Source organism: Eucyclogobius newberryi, unplaced genomic scaffold, assembly GCF_026437365.1.
Source record: "Eucyclogobius newberryi isolate DKJ021-1_F unplaced genomic scaffold, fEucNew1.0.hap1 SCAF_9, whole genome shotgun sequence".
Taxonomy (NCBI): domain Eukaryota; kingdom Metazoa; phylum Chordata; class Actinopteri; order Gobiiformes; family Gobiidae; genus Eucyclogobius; species Eucyclogobius newberryi.
The window spans coordinates 11239123-11263967 of record NW_027316532.1 but is presented as its reverse complement, the minus strand read 5'-3'; the positions used below and the strand labels follow the sequence as shown (position 1 = coordinate 11263967).

Here is a 24845-nt window from a genome sequence, read left to right as displayed (position 1 = left end):
AATGGTAGTATTAGAGAGTCTTTAAAAGGATGTGTAACAGGCCCGGGTGGAATATCGGGGCCTCGTTATCTTCCTCCGGGAGATAAAGAATCTTATTTGCACACAAAGATGTCACTTGCTCATTATCTCTCTGGTGGTTCAACTTAACTACATATCTACAAGTTTCAATTTAATGGTTCAATTTGTAGGATGATTTTCCATTTTCTACTAATACATATATACGTTTTATCTAAAAAGAAGAAAAAAAAGCTGTCGTATTTGATAATGAAGAGAGATGTGGCTGTGCATTTGATTGACTTTTAGACTTGAGATCAGATTGTTTATTGAAACAATCTGATCAGTTTAATGCAGAAGTCCACAGCAAATCCTCCTGTAAAACACCTGGTTTGGAGCCGAGTTCAGACTTTAGTCAGACTTTAGTCAGACTTTAGTCAGGCTTTAGTCAGGCTTTAGTCAGGCTTTAGTCAGGCTTTAGTCAGGCTTTAGTCAGACTTTAGTCAGACTTTAGTCAGGCTTTAGTCAGACTTTAGTCAGACTTTAGTGAGGCTTTAGTCAGACTTTAGTCAGACTTTAGTCAGGCTTTAGTCAGGCTTTAGTCAGGCTTTAGTCAGGCTTTAGTCAGACTTTAGTCAGGCTTTAGTCAGGCTTTAGTCAGGCTTTAGTCAGGCTTTAGTCAGGCTTTAGTCAGACTTTAGTCAGGCTTTAGTCAGGCTTTAGTCAGGCTTTAGTCAGGCTTTAGTCAGGCTTTAGTCAGGCTTTAGTCAGGCTTTAGTGAGGCTTTAGTCAGACTTTAGTCAGACTTTAGTCAGGCTTTAGTCAGACTTTAATGAGGCTTTAGTCAGACTTTAGTCAGACTTTAGTCAGGCTTTAGTCAGGCTTTAGTCAGGCTTTAGTCAGGCTTTAGTCAGACTTTAGTCAGACTTTAGTCAGGCTTTAGTCAGGCTTTAGTCAGGCTTTAGTCAGGCTTTAGTCAGACTTTAGTCAGGCTTTAGTCAGGCTTTAGTCAGGCTTTAGTCAGGCTTTAGTCAGGCTTTAGTCAGGCTTTAGTCAGGCTTTAGTGAGGCTTTAGTGAGGCTTTAGTCAGACTTTAGTCAGACTTTAGTCAGGCTTTAGTCAGACTTTAATGAGGCTTTAGTCAGACTTTAGTGAGACTTTAGTCAGACTTTAGTCAGACTTTAGTCAGGCTTTAGTCAGACTTTAATGAGGCTTTAGTCAGACTTTAGTGAGACTTTAGTCAGACTTTAGTCAGACTTTAGTCAGGCTTTAGTCAGACTTTAATGAGGCTTTAGTCAGACTTTAGTGAGACTTTAGTCAGACTTTAGTCAGACTTTAGTCAGGCTTTAGTCAGACTTTAATGAGGCTTTAGTCAGACTTTAGTGAGACTTTAGTCAGACTGGCACTGATTCAATGCCTTTCTTGAAAATCATTTATTAGTTTTGGATCAAATAGAATCATAAATCATAATTGATCAACATGAGGAAATATCACCCAGCGCTACATTGCTCTGTTAGCTCTGTTAGCTCTGTTTTGCTCATGCTTGTTTTGTGTTGTGTGACAGTATCTCCATGAGAATGGCGTTGTGCACCGGGACCTCAAACCAGAGAACCTGCTGTACGCCAGCCTCTCCCTGGACGCTCCGCTCAAGATTGGTAACGATCCTGACTTTCCTAATTACCATTAGCTCAGTTTTTTTATAAAAAGCAATAAATCAAACATGTCTGAAGGACTTAACCAGGTTTCACTCCTGTCAGAGTTTATTACAGAACGAGACTAAACCAAATCTAAATAAGATTTGGTTTAGTTTAGATTTTGCTGTTATTGATTTGGGGGTTTTAAACTATTTAAAGAATTATATAGAATACAGTACATCATAAGAAGAAAAGGCTTTTATACAAAAACAGCTAAATTAAGCTGTAATAATTAGTTTGGACGCTGAGAAAGCTTTTGACTCTTTTTACCTGGTCTTATCTATTTACAAATTTGAATTAGAGGATCTAATTATACAAAATATTGGGGCTCTTTACGATGGTCCAACATCAAGAATTAAAACCAATTGTCACCTGACAGATCCACTGATTCTGGACAGAGGGTGAGGCAGGGTTGTGCCTGGTCCCCCCTCCTGTTCTTTGTACTTGGAACTATTGGCCCAATTTATTAGACAATTAAAAACAATTCACTGTGTTTCAAATGATGGGATGGAACATAAAACTGCTGCAGATGATGCAGAAGCTAGAGACTTCCATACCCAATGTATGTAAGTATGTATGTAATGTGATGCATTTCCTTCATGATTTCGGGCCAATGTCTGGACACAAACTCTTACAGGTAAATGCTTTGAGCTATTTAAATGGCAAACGGAATCTCACATTTTGGTGTAGTTCAGGATTTGTCAACAATTCTAGAGAAAAACTAACTCTTTTTACACTATAAAGAAAATGGAATCTTATCTCATACTGAAGTCAAAGGACTGAAACTATTAAAAAAATATGTTCTGCCCAGATTTCTCTATCAAATCCAGACTCTCCCAATTTCTATCCCCAACTGTTGAGTGGAATAAAACATACAAGATTCTGATGGCAAGGTAAAAAACGTTGTATCTGATTTAAAACTCTTCAACTATCAAAAGAAAAAGGAGGTTGGCGTTTAGCGTGTCTTCAAAATGACTGTATTTCAGCTCAATTCAGAGTGTTGTTGTACTGGTGTGGTCCAGAATATGAAGCGTAAGAGTAATATGTTCCTGTTCTGGCCTCAAGGGCGGCAGTAGCTCAGTGGTAGAGTGCTCGTCTTCTGATCCAAAGGTCGGCGGTTCGACTCCCCGCTCAGTCAGAGCGGTCGCTCAGTCAGAGCGGTCAGATCCACTGGCCCGCAGGTTGGCGGTGCGATCGCAGCTGCCTCATGTGAATACTGCCGTTGTGTCCTTGGGCAAGACACTTAACCCAACTTGCCCCCCAGTGTCTGCGTAGATCTGGGGTGTGAATGTGTGTGTGAATGGGTGACTGGTTCCTTGATGTAAAGCGCTTTGAGTACCTTGACGGTAGAAAAGCGCTATATAAATGTGACCATTTACCATTTACTGGCTTTACCGGCAAGAGAGTCATTTAGAGGAAGTGAAGAATCCCTGGGAAAATTTGTACTTACGACCAGGAAAGAGCTACTCACCCTTTATGTTCAAAGAGGAAAGGCAGGCAGAGAACAAGAGTGTTATAATGATCCGGTCAAAACGTTTCAATTTCAAAAACCTATAGTCTAGATAAGACCTTACCATGGAGCATGCCTGGACGAATGAGCGCTGACACACATGACACAGACACACAATGTACACGTTCCTTTAAGTGCTAAATGAGCTTGTTTTCCCTGAGTGTTTTTGTTGAATCATTTCTTGCGCCTCTTCAGTGGATAAACGTGCGGGCATCACATCCGGCACACGGCGTCACAGAGGAGCTCGGATAGAACAGGCTCTGTGAGTTTGGCTGTGTTTGAGTGTGAGCGTCCTCCTCCACAAAAGCCTGACCCACACTCCACACAGCAGCACATGCTACACACCCACGCTTCATCTGCCTCTCACAATCTCACAAGCTCACACACTAAAACTCCAAAACTCAAGTGGAATTGGCTTTTACTTTGACTCAAAGCTGAGGTGGTGAAATGCAGTTGTGAAAAATAGTGAAATAAGGAAGTACGGTGGCTATTTCAAGCAAAGTCAAACAACTCTCATCCCAAAGTGTTATAAAGTGACTCAAATGGCTCTTTCTTAAGTTTGCAATCGATAAAATAGTTTAAATTTGTTTTGTCCCGAATAAAAACACTTAATAACAAACACAAGAAAGATATCAAAATACATTGAATAGAAATGAATAAAGAAGACATCTAAAGGAAATTAAGGCACACAAACATGTCGTTGTGATCCCTCATTTGTCCAGGAGCGTTCCATTGTAGAAAAAGACTCAGTTGTATCATCTGGACTCTGTTTTTTTGCAAAAACGATACGTTTTGACTTTCATCCAAGAGTCATTCTCAATCTGCAAATCCAGACCGGGAACTCAGATATTTATCCTACTCTGGGTAGGCCCTGCCCACCCGCCGGGACCTCCTGATGAAAATGTGTTGTTGGTTTCAACAAGCTACTCAACTAAACCTCTTTGTTTCCCGTCAAACTCGCCTCTTGTTTACTATCAGTCCTTTAATGAGCATCAGCCTCCTATTGTCCCTGGCTCACTCTCTCTCTCCTCCTGTGTAACTGATTAGCATCCGAATGCTCTGGGCGTCGACCTCTCCAGGGATTCAAAATTCCATTATAAACAACAGGAAGTTTGAATCTTAACCCCCAGTTGTAGTACAGATGACCACAACAGAATCTGTTTCTACTACAATCTGAAAAGTCTTGATCATTTCAGTCCCATATTTTTGAGCAAATATTTGACAGTCCCAGAACACGTGATAGTGGTTTGCCTCCTGGTGCCACAGTTTTTTCAACATTTAGCATTTCTCTGTGAATATTGAGCACTTTGACATGGGATTATGACAAAACGGGAGACATTTTCCAACAGAATTCTTTCCAGAAATGTGACTTTGTGGTTCTTCATTGTGAAGTACAAATATTTTCCACATCGTTGTCAGTCAAAGCAAAACGACCCTCTTTCCTATTTATTTCGATATATTTATGTATATAATATATACATAAATATATATATTTAGTAGAGTGGCTGTCCAGTACATTGATATAATTTTGATATTATTCCCCTTGAAAGTTCTGATTTACGATACCGTATTTTTCGGACTATAAGTCATACTTTTTTTCATAGTTTTGGCCGAGGTGCGACTTATACTTATATTTAAACTTATATACTCCGGAGCGACTTATATGTGATATTATTTGTTTTTTTCTCCCCTATTAGGCATTTTTGGGTGGTGTGACTTGTCAAATCAAATCAAATCAAATCAATTTATTTTTGTAAGGCCCAAAATCACAACAACAGTTGCCTCTGAGGGCCACAGGGAGAAATTAATCAACAATGTCTGTGGTGGCGATGGAGTCAGACAATGTCTGTGGTGGCGAGGGACGATGTCCCAGGGTCCTCTGTCCTTAGACTCTCCTTCTCGGCCAGGAAAAACTACAAAAAAAACCTCTTTGGGAAAAAAGTGTAGAAACCTGGAGGAGTTCCAGTGAAGGAGAGATCCGACTCTCACAGACGGACAGACGGACACAAGGAGACTGGAGCTGGACCCACTCTTCAGGCAGAAGAGGGACCGACTGAGGCAAACTGGACCCACTCTTCAGATGAGGGACCGACTGAGGCGAACTGGACCCACTCTTCAGGCAGAAGAGGGACCGTCTGAGGCGAGCTGGACCCACTCTTCAGGCAGATGAGGGACTTGTACTCCGGTGCGATTTATAGTCCAGAATTCTAATCTCTAAAATCTAGTTAAATGAAGATACCTTAACAAACCTTTAAAACTTGGGCAGCAGATGATAAATATTTAATGAAATAATCAGGGACCTGACATCTCGCGAGGGTCTTTCTGGTAGAGCCTGCAGTTTGGGTCCTCCTAATGTATTTACTGTAGTAGAGGGGCTGCCTGAATAATCAATACATTCATATTATTTAGGTATTATTGCCCTTGAAAACTCTGATTTATAAGCTTTAACAAATATTATCTGTGCTGTTTGGTGCAAAACTTTGGTCATGAGATTTCAACATCTTTGTTGCAGTTATATGTTTTGATTAGTTCTTTCCATGTTGCATGAACTGATTTTACCCAGGGATTCCTCCAAATGACTCAAGTGCCTGCACAGCAGTGGTGTCCAATTTTTTTTCACCGAGGGCCACATTTTGAATCTTATACGGAGCAGAGGGCCACAAACAACCCGGCAATGTCGAAGGAAGTGAATCATTCGAATTTGGCATTTGACATAGTTTTGATGTCTTTACACGTTTAATAAGACTTGGAACATTAATATTAGGTTTGTATAACATCACAATGCTTGAATTTGTCCAATTTTACAGCTACTTTTTGTTGTTTGGACCAATTTGGCAGGAAGCTGGTGGGCCAACAAATATTGGTCTGAGGGCCGCATTTGGCCCCCGGGCTGCAGTTTGGACATGCCTGCTGCACAGGAACCCCCAGCACAACATTCATCTCAATATTGTTCCATTGAGCTTCATGTTCTTTGTTACACCAGCAAAACCCACAAACCCTTTTTTCTCTTGATAATCAGACACACGTTTTGTTTTTCTTGCCATACAAATCTTGAGATTGCTGTTATTTCTCTCAAACAGCCGGTTGGGGATGGAAATCAAAATCGAGAAATCTGTCAATTTTTCTAGGTCTTTTTTTATAGAAGTAAAAAGAGGGATATTATTTCTCTCCAAAACTGTTGATAGATCTTTATAGAGGATAAGATAGGTTTGTCTCTTAAATGGGTAAGTACTTCTACAGGGCAAAGGGGTCCCCAAACTTTCAGTTTGATGAACATGTATCCAGATATAGGATCAACAAAATGCATCGCATTAGGTATGAACATTTCTGATTTGATAAAATATAATAGAACATTGTTTTTGTTGCAGAAAATTTTATGTTCCATAACCCGTAATTTTTAAAAAATTGTCTAATAAATTGGGCCAATTGTTCCAAATAGAAAGCAAAAAGGAAGAGGGAACAAGCACAGCCCTGTCTCATCCCTCTTTCCAGAGTCAGCAAATCTGTCAATCTGACCATTGATTTTAATTCTTAATTAAAACTGTCTACGGCCCACATCGGGGTCATTTTTTATTGGCAGAGTTTTCTTTTGTAGACGCGGAAGTGATTCGAGTTTAGTTTGGTGTGTGCTGACCTAAGCAATATTACAATAGTTAATATATGGATTTATCATTAAATAATGCAACATAAGTGAAACCTTTTTATTCATCAGGTTTGACCTAAAATACTTACAACTTTGGCCATTTTTGAACATTTTTTGTAATTCATTCACTTTTACATCTGAAATCTAAGGTGTTCGATTTTAAATCAAAATATATAAAATGTATTTTTTGAACATTGGGTGACAATTTGTTGTCCTTGAACCAAGAAGATAACTTTGCAAGTTCTTCATTAACAACTTTTATAAGAATATTCAAGTCCTTGTGTGAATTTAATACACTTTTATCATCTGCAATTAAGATTTTAGAAAGTTTGACTGAAGCATTGTGTAAATAATGAACATACAATGAAAATAACAGGGTCTGACAGTAGAACCTCGACCACACGGAAGAGCAAGTGGAGGAGATTCTTCCCAATATAGTTCATGGTTTGATAAATGGTCAGTTCGATACTTGTGAACTACAGTTGTGGCTACAATAATAGCTTGAAGTGAATTATTAATCCGATGTAATGAGTCTTTGAGTGCCCAAAAAGTGCTATATAAATTTAATGCACAATTATTATCTTTTTGTCCAAGCTAAATGTAAAAATGTAAATTCCTCATGTGTACACGATCTTGTGAAGATGTTATCTTTGGAGATCTCTTCCCATCCTTTGTGTTGCATCTAACCCTCCAATTCAGTAAATACTGAGGTAAATCCTGATTTTGCCCTGGGTTAATCTCTGTTAAGTCTCGGTTTAGACCTAGTTTACATAGTGATAAAGTTCAGGAATATCTACTATATATTTGAGATATTTATCTAGATGTGTTTTAAAATAAACATGTTTTGAGTTTGGGGAAGTCACTGAGTAAAGTCAGTGTAGTTTGTGGACCAAACCCATGTCTTCTGTCTGAAATGTTCCATTTCTATGATGTGAAACCTCTTAATCTCTTTTGTTGCAGTGCTGAGAAAGTATCCTTATTCATGTGTTAGTAGAACGCAGACATTTACTCTCTGTTGTTTGTGTTTTCAGCTGACTTTGGTCTGTCCAAAATCATCGACGATCAGGTGACCATGAAGACTGTGTGCGGGACCCCGGGATACTGCGGTGAGATGTCCTGACCACGTCTTATTTCAATTGGGGCTGTTAAGTCATGAAATATGGTTATCAGTATCATTCGCACAGCACGCTTATGTTAATGGCACAAAGCGCTCGAAAATAACCAACCAGTGATCAGGCACCGCCCTGACTTAGGAATGTGCAATCGCTTTCCGAAAATGTATAGTTTATGATATTTTTAAAATGGGAAACATTGCATACTATATTATTTATTTATTTATTATTTTTTTATTCCTTTCGTCTTTGGACAAACCCCACTATTTTTCACCCAGTGAATAATAATAGTGGTTAAATCTACTTGTGGTATAATAATTGCATTTTACTAAAAATATTAGGCTTTATGTTCCTAACCGAGCACATGCTGTTCAACTCCATATCTCTGCCCCAGAGGGATCTGTGCGTCCACCTGAAGACGGATGGATTTCATGTGTAAATTGAAGTTTCCTGCACAGTGCAGTGTGTTTGGGCAAAACAAAGGGCCAGAATCTACGTCAATTTATGTTTAATGCGTTCATTTTCACATGAGTTAACGCGTTAACTTTAGCAGCCCTAGTTTCAACTCAACTTTTTGGATTCCTCTTTTCTATCTGCTAATATTAGATCGCAGTGTGCAGTATGTCAGATTGAGATCACACAAGTAGAAAGCTAGATGCCCTGACCTGATTCCTGCCCCAGCTCTTTACATCGGCCCTGATGCTGTAAGTGGTGCTGAGAGTGTTGAGATGGTTCATTATCAGAGAGTCTCTGCCCTGGTTCAGACCCACAGCAGACTGAGGAGGGCGGGTGTGAACACTTCAAGTACCCATATAAAACCATGTGTGTGAGAGGATGAGTCACTGCGCTCCACTCTGGAGACTCTGAGGCCTTATTAAAAACTCTCAGATTGGCCTCCACCATTTTGGAAACTTAACCCACTCCAATATTTTACAGTCTTAGCCTTTTTGATTTGATCCGTTGTATATTAATTAAATCTTAAGGAGCTCAAAGCAGCTGCCTTGAAGGGTGACAGTGAAAAACAGATTAAATTATGTTCATAGGAAATTAGCAAATGGAGCATGCCCTGTCCTCAGACCCTCCTCCTGCCGGAAAAACTACAAAACCCTTTGGGAAAGTAGAAACCTCGAGGAGAACCACAGTGAAGGAGAGATTCTACTCCCACTGATGGACTGGCTATTGTGCTTCAATTTGCAGTGGGACTGTGGAGCCAGAACTAATCTAGAGACAGTTCCTCCAGGCAGATGAGGAGCCGTTCATCTAGAGCAGAGCGTTCCTCCAGGCAGATGAAGAGCTGTTCATCTAGAGTAGAGAGCGTTCCTCCAGGCAGATGAAGAGCCGTTCATCTAGAGTAGAGAGCGTTCCTCCAGGCAGACGAGGAGCCGTTCATCTAGAGCATAGAGCGTTCCTCCAGGCAGATGAAGAGCCGTTCATCTAGAGCAGAGCGTTCCTCCAGGCAGATGAAGAGCCGTTCATCTAGAGCAGAGAGCGTTCCTCCAGGCAGATGAGGAGCTGTTCATCTAGAGCATAGAGCGTTCTTCCAGGCAGATGAAGAGCCGTTCATCTAGAGCAGAGCGTTCCTCCAGACAGATGAAGAGCCGTTCATCTAGAGCATAGAGCGTTCCTCCAGGCAGATGAAGAGCCGTTCATCTAGAGCAGAGAGCGTTCCTCCAGGCAGATGAGGAGCTGTTCATCTAGAGCAGAGAGCGTTCCTCCAGGCAGATGAAGAGCTGTTCATCTAGAGCAGAGAGCGTTCCTCCAGGCAGATGAGGAGCTGTTCATCTAGAGCAGAGAGCGTTCCTCCAGGCAGATGAAGAGCTGTTCATCTAGAGTAGAGAGCGTTCCTCCAGGGAGTTGAGGAGCATCTGGATCTACAGTTCAGCATCAGCACTGTCACTCTCCCAAGAGGAGTGGAAGGAGGAGAAAACCATGTGAACAGTAATGAACTGACACAGATGAATAGGAGGAGAGAGCTCAAGCTGCCATACTTCCCCAGCAGAGCTGCTGCTAGGGCAGCGGAGCTGGGAAACTGTAGGTTTATATTTCTGTTCCTATTTGGGCTGAACATCAGCGATTTCAAAGGGGAACGTTTTAAGCCTGGTCCTAAATTACACAGTTTTGTCTTCTTTCAGGAGTTGATTCTATAACACGGGTCTACACGCTCTACCTCCTACTGTACTTTTAGAGACTCTTGGGACCAACAGAAGGCCAGCATTTAGAGAGTGAAGAGCTCTGCTTGGATGAAATGGTTCATCTTTGAGTTAGGATGGGGCCAGAGGATTTTAAATGTGATTCTAAACTGGACAGGAGCCAGTGAAGAGACTCCAGCACCAGCGTAATGTGCTCTCTTCTTTTAGTTCCTGTTAGTAATCTTGTTGCTGCATTTTGAACCTGTTGAAAGCTTTTTATGGAGCTTTTAGGACCTGCTGTGAGCAGGAGTTACAGTCTAATCTAGACGTTACAAATGCATGAGACGTTTCAGCTTCGCTTTTAGGCCGGATTCTTTTGATTTGATCTATATTACGCAGATGGGAATAGTCTGTTTTACAGGCTTGATTTATATGAGCTTCAAATAAGAGCTCCTGGTCCAATAAGACTCTGAGGTTTCTTACAGTAGAACTGGAGGCTTCACTGACATTGTCCAGTGTGACTATCTGCTCAGATAGAGCGTCTCGTAGATGTTTAGGACCAGCACAATGACCTCCAGCACAATGACCTCCAGCACAATGACCTTGGTTTGTTCAGGGTTAAGAAGCAGATCATTAAGTGTCCTCCAGGTTTTTATCTCCTTCACACAAGCTCTAAGTCTGTCGCTCTGATCGCTCTGATCAGGTTTCATTATAAACTGGAATGGAACAAATACTCCCAAATTTAATCTGATAAGATTCATTAACAAACGACAAATGCAAGTTTTATTTTATTTTATTTGAGACAGTGACAGGAGAGATGCTCCTTTCCCTCTGTCGTCCCAGGACAGGCTGACGTTTTTAAATCATACTGAGGGGAGGAGCCTGTTGTACATGTTTTTAGTGGAAACTAGAGTCACAGGGAGAACATGCAAACTTACCACAGAAAGACCCCATCGACTGTGCTACCGTTCCACCCTTACATCCTCACACATAATGAATCAAATTTTAAAAACAACAGAACAAAGCTGTAACTATTAATTTGGAAGCTGAGGAGGTTTTTGATTATGTTGCTGGCCATATTTATTTAAAGTGCTAAACAACTTTCAAATGGCCAACTTCGTTATACAAAATATTGAGGCTCTTTACGATGGTCCCACATCAAAGTCAATGGTCACATGACAGATCCACTGACTCTGGAAAGAGGGGTGAATCAGGGCTGTGCCTGGTCTCTCCTCCTGTTTGCTTTGTATTTGGAACCATTGCCCCAATTTATTAGACAATCAGAAACAATTCATTGCGTTATAATTGATGGAATGGATCATATTGTCGACTATGCATTTCCATACCCAAATGGGTCCAATGTCTGGATACAAACTAAATGAACAAAAAAAACTGAAAAATGGCAAACAGAATCTCTTAGATATTTAAGTGTGGCCCTCCATAAAAATCTATCAATAATATTTGAGAAAAAATATACCCCTCTCTTTCCTATAACTAACTATAACAAAAACATAGATCCCAGACTCAATTCTAAGTCAAAAGATTGAAACTATAAAAATGAATGTTTTGCCCCGATTTCTCTGTTCTCTGTTCTCTGTTCCAGACTTTTCCAATTTCCATCTCCAATTAGTGGAATAAATCGTAAGATTTGTATGGCAAGGCAAAAAAACTAGAATCCGATTAAAAACGTTACAATTATCAAAAAGAAAAAGGAGGCGAGGGTTTGCCCTGTTTGAGCTCAAATCAGAGCATTGCTGCTGTGACCCAGAATATGAAGCGCAATGGTGCTTGAGTCATTTGTAGGGGGTGGAGAACTGGGTAAAATATGTCCTTACAACATGGAAAGAACTAATCAAACATACAAACAAAACAAAGATGTTAAAAAAAATATAATCTTAATCTTGTTTCCTTATGACCAAGGTTTAGGACCTAACAGCACAGATTTGAGATTTAAAGTCTGGATAACAAAGATATAAAGGTTTTCTACCAAATTGTAAAAGAAAATACCATGGAAAGCTTTGATATGTTGAAAGAATGCTTTGACTTAGGACTTTTATTGTTTTTTACAAAAACTATTACTATAACCAAGAAATTAAACAAGTTTTGACTGAAATAGTTCAAGCTCATGAATCCAGAACTTTCAAGGGGAATGAAATCCAAACTATATAAATGCGTTAACAATTTGGACATCCACTCTACCAAATATATTGAAAATAAATGGGAAAGAGAGGGTCATTTTATTTTGACTGACAGTAAATACGTATCTGTACTTTTCTGTGGAGAACTACGAAATCACATGTTTGGGGGGAATTCTGTTGGAAAAATATATCACGTTTTCTTTATAATCCCATGTCAGAGTGCCCATTATTCACAAGAAACTGTGGCACCATGAGGCAAACCACTGTCACATGTTTTGGGGCCTGTTGCTCAGACTGTTTGTGACATCATCATATTTGATTTCAGAACTATGAACTTGAGCCTCAAAACTCTGGCCATGGACAAAATGAATCGATATCTTTGTAATGTACCAAGGACGTGAGCTTGTGACTATCAAGGAGCAACATTATCCTCTAACCCAAAAACATCAACATCACATTAGGACATAATCTGAAAACTGACAAATTTGACAGACTCTGGAGTAAATGGGACTTATGGGATTTATTTTGGATCATCATCATTTGGATCTTTTGGCGTTTTGTCGGGTCTTGTTCTATTCCATGTGTCTGTTGTTAAGCGTTTAAAATGTTTTTGAAAAATGAAAAAAGCCCAGAAATATAAAGCTACAGTTTCAGCTCCACTGCCCTAGCAGAAACTCTGGGGGAAGTATGGCAGCTTGAGCTCTATCCTCTGATAAACACTACTTATTCTATCAATAATATTTCATATTTCAGTTCTTCTGTGTCTTCACATGCTTTTCCTCTTGGGGAGTGTTACAGTTTCAGACCTGTAGATCCAGAAGCTTCTCCACAGTCTTTAGTCCGTCAGTGGGAGTAGAATCTCTCCTTCACTGTGGATCTCTCAGAGGGTTTTGTAGTTTTTGCACCTGAAGGAGGGTCTAAGGACAGGAATGCTGGGACATTTGCTAATTTCCTGTGAACATTGTTTTATATGTTTTTCGCTCTCGCCCTTTGAAGCAACTGCTGTAGTGATTTTTGGTGTTACAAAAATAAATTGAATTGAAAATACAAAAACTTCCGTGTAGGACTGGTACTTTCATGAGGACTTATGCAGCCAAATGCAGAGGTGACGGACCTGAGAGCCTTAAGGGAAGAGATCACAGATATTTACCTCCAACAATGTCTGTGCTTAGCTCCTCCCCCTCCACCGCTGCCTGTGCTTAGCTCCTCCCCCTCCACTGCTGCCTGTGCTCAGCTCCTCCCCCTCCACCGCTGCCTGTGCTTAGCTCCTCCCCCTCCACTGCTGCCTGTGCTTAGCTCCTCCCCCTCCACTGCTGCCTGTGCTCAGCTCCTCCCCCTCCACCGCTGCCTGTGCTTAGCTCTTCCCCCTCCACCGCTGCCTGTGCTAAGCTCCTCCCCCTCCACCGCTGCCTGTGCTAAGCTCCTCCACCGCTGCCTGTGCTAAGCCCCTCCCCTCCCCCTGCTTGTGCTAAGCCCTTCCCCCTCCACCGCTGCCTGTGCTAAGCCCCTCCACCGCTGCCTGTAAGTGCTGGTGCTTGGACAGAGGACGATTGCTCCTCTAGATGATGTAAATAGCTCATGGCAGATGCTTTTCACCTTGAGAACATGTTCTACACTGTGAGTGAACTAGACACTTGTATATTGACTCATTGATGACATTTTTTACAAACTTTAAACTGATTATTTGTCAATAAATGTCCTATCACTATGAAAAAAACAAGAATATGTCTGTTACAAATTATGTGGAGAAGTCTTTTAACTACAGCTGCTCAGAACAGAGATGCCATAATAAACCTTTCAAGTTAATTTGAAATAAATGCGTGCACAACCTGGCAGAGTTTTACATTTGCTGTCCCCCCAAATCAACACATCATTAGTGGTTTGTGGTGGTTTGGTGGTTTCTGGTGTCAGTTTGGCGACGTGTTCAGAGAGCAGCTGTTCTGTGGGATTTCACATAATTGTGTGTCAATCTGGCTGTCTACAGCTCCAGAGATCCTGCGGGGGAACGCCTATGGGCCCGAGGTGGACATGTGGTCAGTGGGAGTCATCCTCTACATCCTGTGAGTCCATCTCAACATACACACAAAATGTGGAATGAGCTCAGTGTAATCATGACAGACAGTAAAAAACATTACTATGGAAACCCCCAAATATGGTTTAAATAATTGGTGTAAATGTTGGTTTTGAAGACTGGGATAATGATGATAATCTTGAGCTTGAATATTGCCCCGTGTCAGACTCAACATTTTTTTTTTTTTTAATCCATTAAATCCAATTTCTATAGCTTTTTTAAAAAAAGAAAAATTAGAATCAGTACAGTGATTTTTGAGTGTTTTTGTGAGAATGAAGACAAGGCAGTGACGCCTTAAATTTCTGACCCACTCACTGTTTTAAGCATGATTTATATAATCCGTCCACACCAGAGCTTCTCAAACTGTTTCTTGTGCCCCCAGGTAATAATAAAGTAAATAGGCTAAATTACATTTATTTTTAGTTTAATTCACAAACTATGACTATGGCACAAAGGCAGACGTGTGTGTGTGAGGGGCACAGAGGCAGACGTGTGTGTGTGAGGGGCACAGAGGCAGACGTGTGTGTGTGAGAGGCACAGAGGCAGACGTGTGTGTGTGAGAGGCACAGAGGCAGACGTGTGTGTGAGGGGCACAGAGGCAGACGTCTGTGAGGGGCACAGAGGCAGACGTGTGTGTGAGGGGCACAGAGGCAGACGTGTGTGTGAGGGGCACAGAGGCAGACGTGTGTGTGAGGGGCACAGAGGCAGACGTGTGTGTGCGAGAGGCACAGAGGCAGACGTGTGTGTGTGAGGGGCACAGAGGCAGACGTGTGTGTGTGAGGGGCACAGAGGCAGATGTGTGTGTGTGAGGGGCACAGAGGCAGACGTGTGTGAGGGGCACAGAGGCAGACGTGTGTGTGTGTGTGTGTGTGTGTGTGTGTGTGTGTGTGTGTGTGTGTGAGGGGCACAGAGGCAGCCGTGTGTGAGGGGCTCAGAGGCAGACGTGTGTGTGTGAGGGACACAGAGGCAGGCGTGTGTTTGAGGAGCACAGAGGCAGACGTGTGTGAGGGAAACAGAGGCAGACGTGTGTGTGAGGGGCACAGAGACAAACGTGTGTGTGAGGGGCACAGAGGCAGACGTGTGTGTGAGGGGCACAGAGGCAGACGTGTGTGTGAGGAGCACAGAGGCAGACGTGTGTGAGGGAAACAGAGGCAGATGTGTGTGTGAGGGGCACAGAGACAAACGTGTGTGTGAGGGGCACAGAGGCAGACGTGTGTGTGAGGGGCACAGAGGCAGACGTGTGTGAGGGGCACAGAGGCAGACATGTGTGTGAGGGGCACAGAGGCAGACATGTGTGTGAGGGGCACAGAGGCAGACGTGTGTGTGAGGGCCACAGAGGCAGACGTGTGTGAGGGGCACAGAGGCAGACGTGTGTGTGTGAGGGGCACAGAGGCAGACGTGTGTGTGAGGGGCACAGAGGCAGACGTGTGTGTGAGGGGCACAGAGGCAGACGTGTGTGTGCGTGTGTGTGAGGGGCACAGAGGCAGACGTGTGTGTGTGAGGGGCACAGAGGCAGACGTGTGTGTGAGGGGCACAGAGGCAGACGTGTGTGTGAGGGGCACAGAGGCAGACGTGTGTGTGTGAGGGGCACAGAGGCAGACGTGTGTGAGGGGCACAGAGGCAGACATGTGTGTGAGGGGCACAGAGGCAGACATGTGTGTGAGGGGCACAGAGGCAGACGTGGATACGCGTTTGCTTTCCTTCATACACAAATATATGTGATCTAAGTGCATCAGATGCTCTGTGCAGGGAAAGTAGGTCACACCCATCTCACTCCAGAGTGCGACAGGAGACGATGTTTCCCTCCAACTCTTTGTGTGTCCTGAGCAGTCTCGGAGACAGTGGTCAAGGCCTCCAGACACTGGTTAATGCCTCCAGACACTGGTCAAGGCCTCCAGACACTGGTTAATGCCTCCAGACACTGGTCAAGGCCTCCAGACACTGGTTAATGCCTCCAGACACTGGTCAAGGCCTCCAGACACTGGTCAAGGCCTCCAGACACTGGTCAAGGCCTCCAGACACTGGTTAATGCCTCCAGACACTGGTCAAGGCCTCCAGACACTGGTCAAGGCCTCCAGACTGTGTCATGTTCACTCCGGCCCAAACGCTGCTCTGGGATTGAAATCATTTTTAACTGGTGGTAGTGTGAAAACATCTAAATGCTTTTAATCGTGCAGCAGTAGCTCAGTGGTAGCTCAGTGGTAGCTCAGTGGTAGAGTGCTTGCATGTCTCTGTGCACTCTGAGAATGGTTCATTTATGTGAAGTTCTTTGAAGGTAGAAAAGTGCTTTAAAAATTTTAAAGCACTACATGAGTACATGAGTTCTGGAGTGAGTTTCCCGCTACACGATTTGCTTGAGAGTAGAGAATTTTCTTTTCTTCTTGAGTAACATTTGCAGTCAAAGTTACGGATCTTTTCCAACTCTTCGTTCTCTCCTGCAAATGTAACCGTGGCTATAGCGTCTGTTATTTCACGCTCCAGCTCTTCGGCGTGACCGGGCGCTCCTTCCTCTGTCCAAAACCCATCTTCCTCCTCATCTAAGGTCAGCCGTAGACTAGGGATATTTTCCAGCTGGATGAAATCGCACTCTTCATCTGTGACCTCATCTTCAGATTCAGAACTTAGATAGTCATCTGGATAAGCGGACTTTTCGCAGAAATAATCCAAAAGCGTGGAGCTGTAACAACCTCTGTTAAGCTCCGAAGCGATAGCAGAAGGATCCATTTTTCAACTGATGTTACACATCGTGTGTTGCGTGTCCCTGTGTTGCTGCTTATCAAGTAGCCATGCGGCTGGCGGCTCAGCCCATTGGCTGACTACAATAGCTCAGCTGTTCATATGGAAATACGGTCACACCCACTCAGCACGTCCAGAGAGCGCCCGAAAACACCACATTTTAAACGGCTTTATTTATGCTTTTAATGCTGCAAATACTGTTATCTGATACATCGAATGGCTGGTCCATATCTTCAACTAGCACATTCTGCAAAAAAACGAAAATCACAAATTTGGGGAAAAAAAAGTAAAATGCTGTTTTTCTCAGTTTCACCGAGGCCGACATGGTCCGACAATTCCGGTGGCAAGTCACAAATGTGAGGAATGTTTTAAGTTCGAGCGTAAAACTCAGAACAGACACGAAAAACACCAGGGAGCGAAACTAAAAATACAATTTCAAAGAGACAACTAACAAAGGAAACACAGAATAATTAAAGTATAAGTCCCTTTGGGTCCAGAGTCGGTCAAATTTGTCCATTTCCAAATAAAGTCCGAAGGTTTTTCCATTGTTCCATTTGTCGTTGCGATGTCGGTTCAGACCTTCATCGTTGGCAATGTTTGTGCCATTATTTTGTCTTTGCATTTTTTTCTTGCCCCCTGGTATCTATTTATCGTGCCCATGGCAGGATTTTTGAGGCCCAATTACATAGTTCTAAAGTTCAGCGGGCAATGTCAAAAACAGTCTGCAGTGTATCGTGAAATCTAAATGTTTTAATTGGGCAGCAGTGGTAGAGCGCTCGCTCTAATTTGAGTTGAAATAAAGTAATTTTTAAGACGAGGTAAACCCAAACCTCCATTTTCTTTTGATTATTGTAGCGTTTTAAATTTGAGGTTTCCTGTCTGCCGCACAAATCTTGAGATTTAGTTAGATTTAGATTGAGTTTTATTCCACTCATCAAACAGTCGATTGGGCCGAGTCTGGAACAGATAGAGAAATCTGGGCAAAACATTCATTTTTATCGTTTCAATCCTTTGACTTACGTATGGGATAAGATGTAATTTTGAGATCTGTCTTTATAATGGCGATAAGAGGAGTATAGTTTTCTCTAAGATTGTTGATAGTTCGTTATGGTGGTTTTATTAGACAGGAAAGACGAGCGTGAAATGGGGATGACAGAGAGTACATTGTTGGAGTCGGAATTTGAACGACACTGGAGTCACTAGAAAGAGAGTTTAAGTTTTTTGTACATTAAGTTTGTATCCAGACATCGGGCCAATACCATAAAGGAAATGCATCACTTTGAGTATTGCCAGTTCTGGTTTGGTCAGAAACAGCAGGACATCATCTGCAGGCGATTTTATGTTCTGTCCCGTCAATTGAGAAACCAGCAATTGTTTCTGATTGTCTAATATATTGGGCCAGTGGTTCCAAATACAAAGCAAATAACAGGGGAGACCAAGCACAGCCCTGTCTCACCCCTCTTTTCAAAGACATTGATTTTTTAAATTTTGCCTCTTGATGTTGAACAATTGTAAAACTGAATTATAACAAGTAAATAAGTCCAGCTCATAGAATCAAAAGCGTCCAGACTTATTACAGCTTTGCTCTGTCGTCTTTGTCTTTGGTTCATTATGTGGCGTCTTATGTTGTCTTGTGTTTGTCGTTTGTTAATAAATCCTGTCTGATCATTGTGAATTAAATTTGCGAGTATTTGTTCCATTCTTGTTGTTGGCCCTGCGACGAGAGTCCAGGGTGTACCCCGCCTAAGGCCCAAAGTCACTGGGATAGGCTCCAGTCACCCGCGACCGCTAATGAAAAAAAGCGGTCAAAAATGAATGAATGAATGTTCCATTCTTTTGGACATAATTGAGCTGTATAAACGATACTACATTCAGAATTGAGAATGGTCTGTGTGAGGCACAGTCACGTCGATCCTTCCTCTCTTTAGGTATCAAGGATATGATGCAACTGTAAGGTCTGAGATTAAAAGTTGAAAGTTAATAAAAGCAAATGTGTCAGAGTGTTTTTTTTTAACTTCAGTAGTTGTTTTTTCAGCACCTCATTTTTTGTTTTCGCTCTTCGGCACTGGCGAGTAAAATAAGTGTAAAAAATATTGTATGTCTTCTTTTCCTAATATTTTGGTGAAACGTTTTTTTATAAAAGGATTCAAATGTGGATTTTATTTGGTTTTGTTTAGTCAAAATTACATTATTCTGCCTATTTCGTATTTTAAAAAGTTCTTGTTTTTATATTAGGGTCAGGTTATTACTCTTTTAAATTTCCTGTAGCATTCGAGGATTCTTGTTTTATGCAGGTTTAGCTTCCAACAGCTTTAGTTTTTTCTGGTAATTGTTTTTTTCCTGCCTTTGTTTGTTTTTAGCCAAGGCGACAGCAATGACACTGCCCCTCAAAACTGCCTTACCTGCATCCCAGAGAATGAGTGGAGAAACTTCACCATTGTCTCAATGTCCTTTGTCATCATTTTCACAAATTGTGGGTCATTCCGCAGACTTTTCAGACAGAGTAACATTTCAGACCACATCCTGCATTGAATTGGCAATGCAAATGCCTCTTCCACTGAAGAGAATCTTAAAATTTTCCTTTCACGTTGATCCTCAGCGTTGTAGAATAAAGCAGAGCATACTCTATGTTCTCCATCTTAATATCCATCATAATCCATAGCTTTAGCCAGAGCCTGGGTGCGGTGGCTGGTGCCGATGCAGAGCCAGCTAGCTTAGACGTAGCATTGCCGGCCTGGTTCTTCTTGTTTTTCTTAGTGTCCATTATATGTCTTCTCCCATGTAGGTGGACTCGTAATAAAGACGGATTACGACCGCAGCCGTCATCTCCCCACAATCTGTTTTTTTATTGGAACAAGGTCAAATTTTGTCAAGAAATTGGACATAAACCAATGCTATTCCTTAACACACAGAGAACACAATTCAACTTGGAATATGAAACGATACAGAAACTTTTTGTGTAGCATGCATGGGAGAAACCGTCGGGCTGGGCCACCAAGGCTGTTGTAAGCAGCCTGGCGACCCTCCTTGGTCTCACGACGTTTTTTCTCTTGCAGGTTTATTTTATTACAAATTATGAAATAGGCGGGTCACATTCTCATTGGTCAGCTTCACATCACTTGCTTTTACAACTGTCTTTCTTCCTTAGAGATAAGAGTGGGTAATGTTTACCTAAACTCCCCTGGGGTGCTACACCCCTCCCTGGAGTAAACATTCCTCTGCTCAATCTTTACGATACCTTCACAAATGCAGTTTGTCACACATGCCGTTTTTCTCTTAGACTAATGATGCAGATAATATACAAATATCGTCGTATCACTATTATGCAGATAAAATACATCACAGAAATATAATCATATATTTACATTTTATCACAAATTTGAAGAAGACTGGAATAAGAATCCCACTTGGGTGCGTTTCACCCGAACAGCCCTGTGACAGTTGTGTTGTTGTGTTGTTGTTGCAGCCTGTGTGGGTTCGAGCCCTTCTTCGACCCTCGGGGAGACCAGTACATGTACAGCCGCATCCTCAACTGTGACTACGAGTTTGTGTCGCCCTGGTGGGACGAGGTGTCCCTCAACGCCAAGGACCTGGTCAGTCCACCACACTCTCAGAAATGATCCGCTGCTGTGGGGCTGACGGCGTTACAGTTGAAAGAAGGATGAGAAGTGTGTAATAGGTATAATCTGTATATAACCTGCTGTGTGTGTGTGTGTGTGTGTGTGTGTGTGTGTGTGTGTATGTGTGTGTGTGTGTGTGTGTGTGTGGTGTGTGTATGTGTGTGGGGGGGTGTATGTGTGTGTGTGTGTGTGTGGTGTGTGTATGTGTGTGGGGGGTGTCTGTGGTGTGTGTGTTTGTGTGTGTGTGGTGTGTGTGTGTGTGTTTGTGTATGTATGTGTGTGTGTGTATGAATGTGTGTGTGTGTGTGTGTGTGTGTGTGTGTGTGTGTGGTGTGTGTGTGTGTGTGTGTGTGTGGGGGGGGTGTGTGTGTGTGGTGTGTGGTATGTGTATGTGGCGTGTGTGTGTGGTGTGTGTGTGTGTGTGTGTGTGTGTGTGTGGTGTGTGTGGGTGTGTGTGTATGTGTGTGGTGTGTGTGTGTGTGGGGGGGGTGTATGTGTGTGGTGTGTGGTGTGTGTATATGGTGTGTGTGGGGGGGGGTGTGGTGTGTGTATGTGGTGTGTGTGTGTGTGTGTGTGTGTGTGTGTGCAGGTGAGTAAGCTGATTGTGCTGGACCCTCATAAGCGCCTGAGCGTGCGCGAGGCTTTGCACCACCCATGGGTGCTAGGTAAGGCTGCTCGCTTCTCCCACATGGACACCACCCAGAGGAAGCTGCAGGAGTTCAACGCCCGACGCAAGCTCAAGGTACAATACAACCCCCATATCCATCTATTTATCTATCTATACATCTATTTATCTATCTATTTATCTATCTATTTATCCATCTATTTACCTATCTATACATCTATTTATACATCTATTTATCCATCTATCTATTTATCCATCCATCTATCTAAAGCAGGCATGTCCAAACTAGGGCCCGGAGGCCAAATGCGGCCCTCAAACAAATTTTTGTTGGCCCTCCAGCTTCCTGCTATGTCGACCCAAACAACAAAAAGTAGTACTTTTTACTGTGAAATTGGGAAAATACAGGCATATTGATGTTATACCAGCCTATTATTAATGTTTTAAGTCTAATTAAAGGTGTGGAGGCTCATCGCAATTATGTCAAATGCAACATTTCGACATTCAACAAATTCGACATTGTCAAGTTGTTTGTGGCCCTCTGCCCCGTTTAAGTGTCAAAATGAGGCCCTTGGTGAAAGACGTTTGGACGCCCCTGCTCTAAAGAGAGAGGTCTGTTTTCTGCTTCCTCGGCTGATGTGGTATAAATAGATAATAAATAGATAATGAAGTATGTTTCTAATAGAAAGCTGTGGCTCGATGTCGTTGCAGCCAAAACACTCTCATCTCAAAACTCATTTGAGCATTTTTAGCATATTTTATGTACCAGGCTCATAATTGCGAGGTTGTGATGGATAAAATATTTGGTTGGATGCGGACAGCGCACATTGATCTGATTTTGTTACAAAATGCTTTAATGATATACAGAAATAGTTTTTGGAGCAGAATGAGCTGATGACAGGAGCAGGAGCCTCATCGTTCATCCCCAGGTTCATCATCCAGCTATATTTATCCACTGCAGATTCATATTTGTCTTTATACCGGCCCCGCCCCATCCCTGTGATTGTTGTGACGTCATGTGACACAATGAAGGTCATGAAGCATCCCATACTCGTATATCCCATACTCATATATCCCATCCATCCATCTATTTTCTACCGCTTTATACGAGCGGGGGCAGCAGTCTAAGCAGGGACTCCTAGACTTCCCTCACCCCAGACCCTTTCTCCAACTGCTCCGGGGGGATCCCGAGGCGTTCCCAGGCCAGCCGAGAGACATAGTCTCTCCAGCGTGTCCTGGGTCTTCCCTGGGGCCTCTTCCCGGTGGGACATGCCCGAAACACCTCCCAGGGAGACGCCCAGGAGGCATCCGGAACAGATGCCTGAGCCACCTCAGCTGGCTCTTCTCGACGTGGAGGAGCAGCAGCTCTACTCCGAGCTCCCCCCGTGTGGCCGAGCTCCTCACCTTATCTCTAAGGGAGCGCCCAGCCACCCGGCGGAGGATCTCCAGATCCACAAAGCACATGTGGACTGGTTGGGCAACCTCCCATGAACCCTGGAGCACCCGATGGAGAGTCTAGAGCTGGTCCAGTGTTCCACGACCGGGACGAAAACCGCTCTGATCCTCCTGAATCCGAGGTTCGTCTATCGGTCAGATTCTCAGACCAAAGCGGTTAGGTAGGTAGGTTAGGTAGGTTAGGTAGCGGTTGGTTTAGGCACTGAATGACCAAATATTGGCACATTCACGAAGAATACTAAGTTCAGAACTCACTGAGTGAAGTTAATACAGATGTATATAATACAATTGTGTGTTTGCGTGCGTGTGTGTCTGTGTGTGTGTGTGTGTGTGTGTGTGTTTGTGTGTGTGTGTGTGTTTGTGTGTGTGTGTGTGTTTGTGTGTTACAGGCGGCCATGAAGGCAGTTGTTGCCACCAGTCGGATGCACGAGGGCTCCAAGCGTCGCACTGACAGCTGTGAGATTTCTACTTCCGGGACGTCCCGACAGAGTAGCATGCAGCAAGACCCGCCTCCAGAATCTTCTGACTCCACCTCCGAGACCTCAAGCCCCGCCCCCAACCAACTGCAGGCCACACCCACAGAACCATCCCAACAGCCCGGCTCAGATGAGAGCACGTTGGAACCCGGTGCTCCCTCGCCACCTCGCAGCCCCAAACTTCCCATTTGCAACAATGACATCATCAGCTCTAATCCCGCCCCCGTCAGGCCCCCGTTAAGAGCCGAGGGCCAACGGCCCGCATCTGTCATCCCTAAAAACTTCCTGGTGCAATCACAGAGGAGCCATTCTGCCATAGACCCTGCCCACGTCACACAGACCACGCCCCCTGTGGCCACGCCCCCCAGCTCCAACAGTCTCAGTAATGGCTTGGGCTCGGAGAAGGGCGAGCGCAGACAGTAGGCTAACTCTGTCCTCGCTATGCTAACGCTAAGAGCTTCTGTATGCTAACACTTTAAAGCTGCGCCGGTGCAGCACGCTTCTGTCTGGGGCCCTAGACTATCAAAGAATACATAAACATATATACATAAATTATTTATATACGGTGTATATAATAAATATATATATATATATATGTGCTGCAGCCCTGGGTGTGTGTGAGGACATGGACAGGGGTGTGGTCCCTGGTCCCACATGCGCTCAGTAGGACTGAATGTAGCACTTAGCCTCTGGAAACGGGCCACAAGAGAAACCTGACTGAACCATGCTGCACCCGCCTGGCCCCTGGGCCCTGGGCCCTGGCCCCAGGACCCTGGGCCCTGGGCCCTGGCCCCTGGCCCCTGGCCCCCCAGCAGGCTATGGGACATTAGACTGTATCCTGGGGAAGCTAAATTATAAATATAAGAAATCTCAGTTTTAAGAGTGACGCGTTAACCCTTCACTTACTCGTTTTGTATGTTGGAGTCTCATGGTCCTGATCTCACTGCCACAAAGATGACAAGCACATGTTTGCTAAACTTTGCTAAATATGTACTTTTGGATTATTATTAGATGTTGTACCAGGGAAGAAACGGCTGGTTTAATACAAGAACAGACCGCATTTTATAAGTAACCAAATCTCTGCATTTTAAATTCATATTAGATTGAGGATCGAATATAATGAATATTTACATATTGGACTTTGTTTCTTACAAACATTTTTGATCATTATTTTTGTCCTTTGTCATTGTGATTGAACTTTACAAACTCTTTAGGATCAGATTGTGGTTCAGAGAAACTCTTCCAGACTTTAAGTGTTCTTCTGTAAAAGCCACGATGAGGCCCACAGTGAAGCCCACGACGAGGCCCACAGTGAGGTCCACGGCGAGGCCCATCACTGCGAGGCCCATCACGGCGAGGCCCATCACTGCGAGGCCCATCACGGCGAGGCCCATCACGGCGAGGCCCATCACTGCGAGGCCCATCACTGCGAGGCCCATCACGGCGAGGCCCATCACTGCGAGGCCCATCACGGCGAGGCCCATCACGGCGAGGCCCATCACTGCGAGGCCCATCACGGCGAGGCCCATCACGGCGAGGCCCATCACTGCGAGGCCCATCACTGCGAGGCCCATCACGGCGAGGCCCATCACGGCGAGACACTGCTGGACCCTGCTGGACACTGCTGGACCTTTCTGGCTGAATG

The 24845-nt window shown here is 43.5% G+C and overlaps 1 protein-coding gene across 1 annotated transcript in view; it reads left to right on the top strand.

The window, feature by feature from the left end:
• Positions 1 to 23714, top strand: part of LOC140354195 (calcium/calmodulin-dependent protein kinase type IV) — a 41655-nt gene extending 17941 nt beyond the window's left edge. Inside the window, exons 6-11 of the mRNA XM_072439132.1 lie at positions 1559 to 1649; positions 7873 to 7947; positions 14205 to 14280; positions 20494 to 20620; positions 21237 to 21389; positions 23114 to 23714. Of these exons, the coding sequence (XP_072295233.1) occupies positions 1559 to 1649; positions 7873 to 7947; positions 14205 to 14280; positions 20494 to 20620; positions 21237 to 21389; positions 23114 to 23623 (1032 nt within the window). The 3' untranslated portion in view covers positions 23624 to 23714. The remainder of the gene's footprint in view (positions 1 to 1558; positions 1650 to 7872; positions 7948 to 14204; positions 14281 to 20493; positions 20621 to 21236; positions 21390 to 23113) is intronic.
• The last annotated feature ends 1131 nt before the right edge of the window (positions 23715 to 24845 follow it).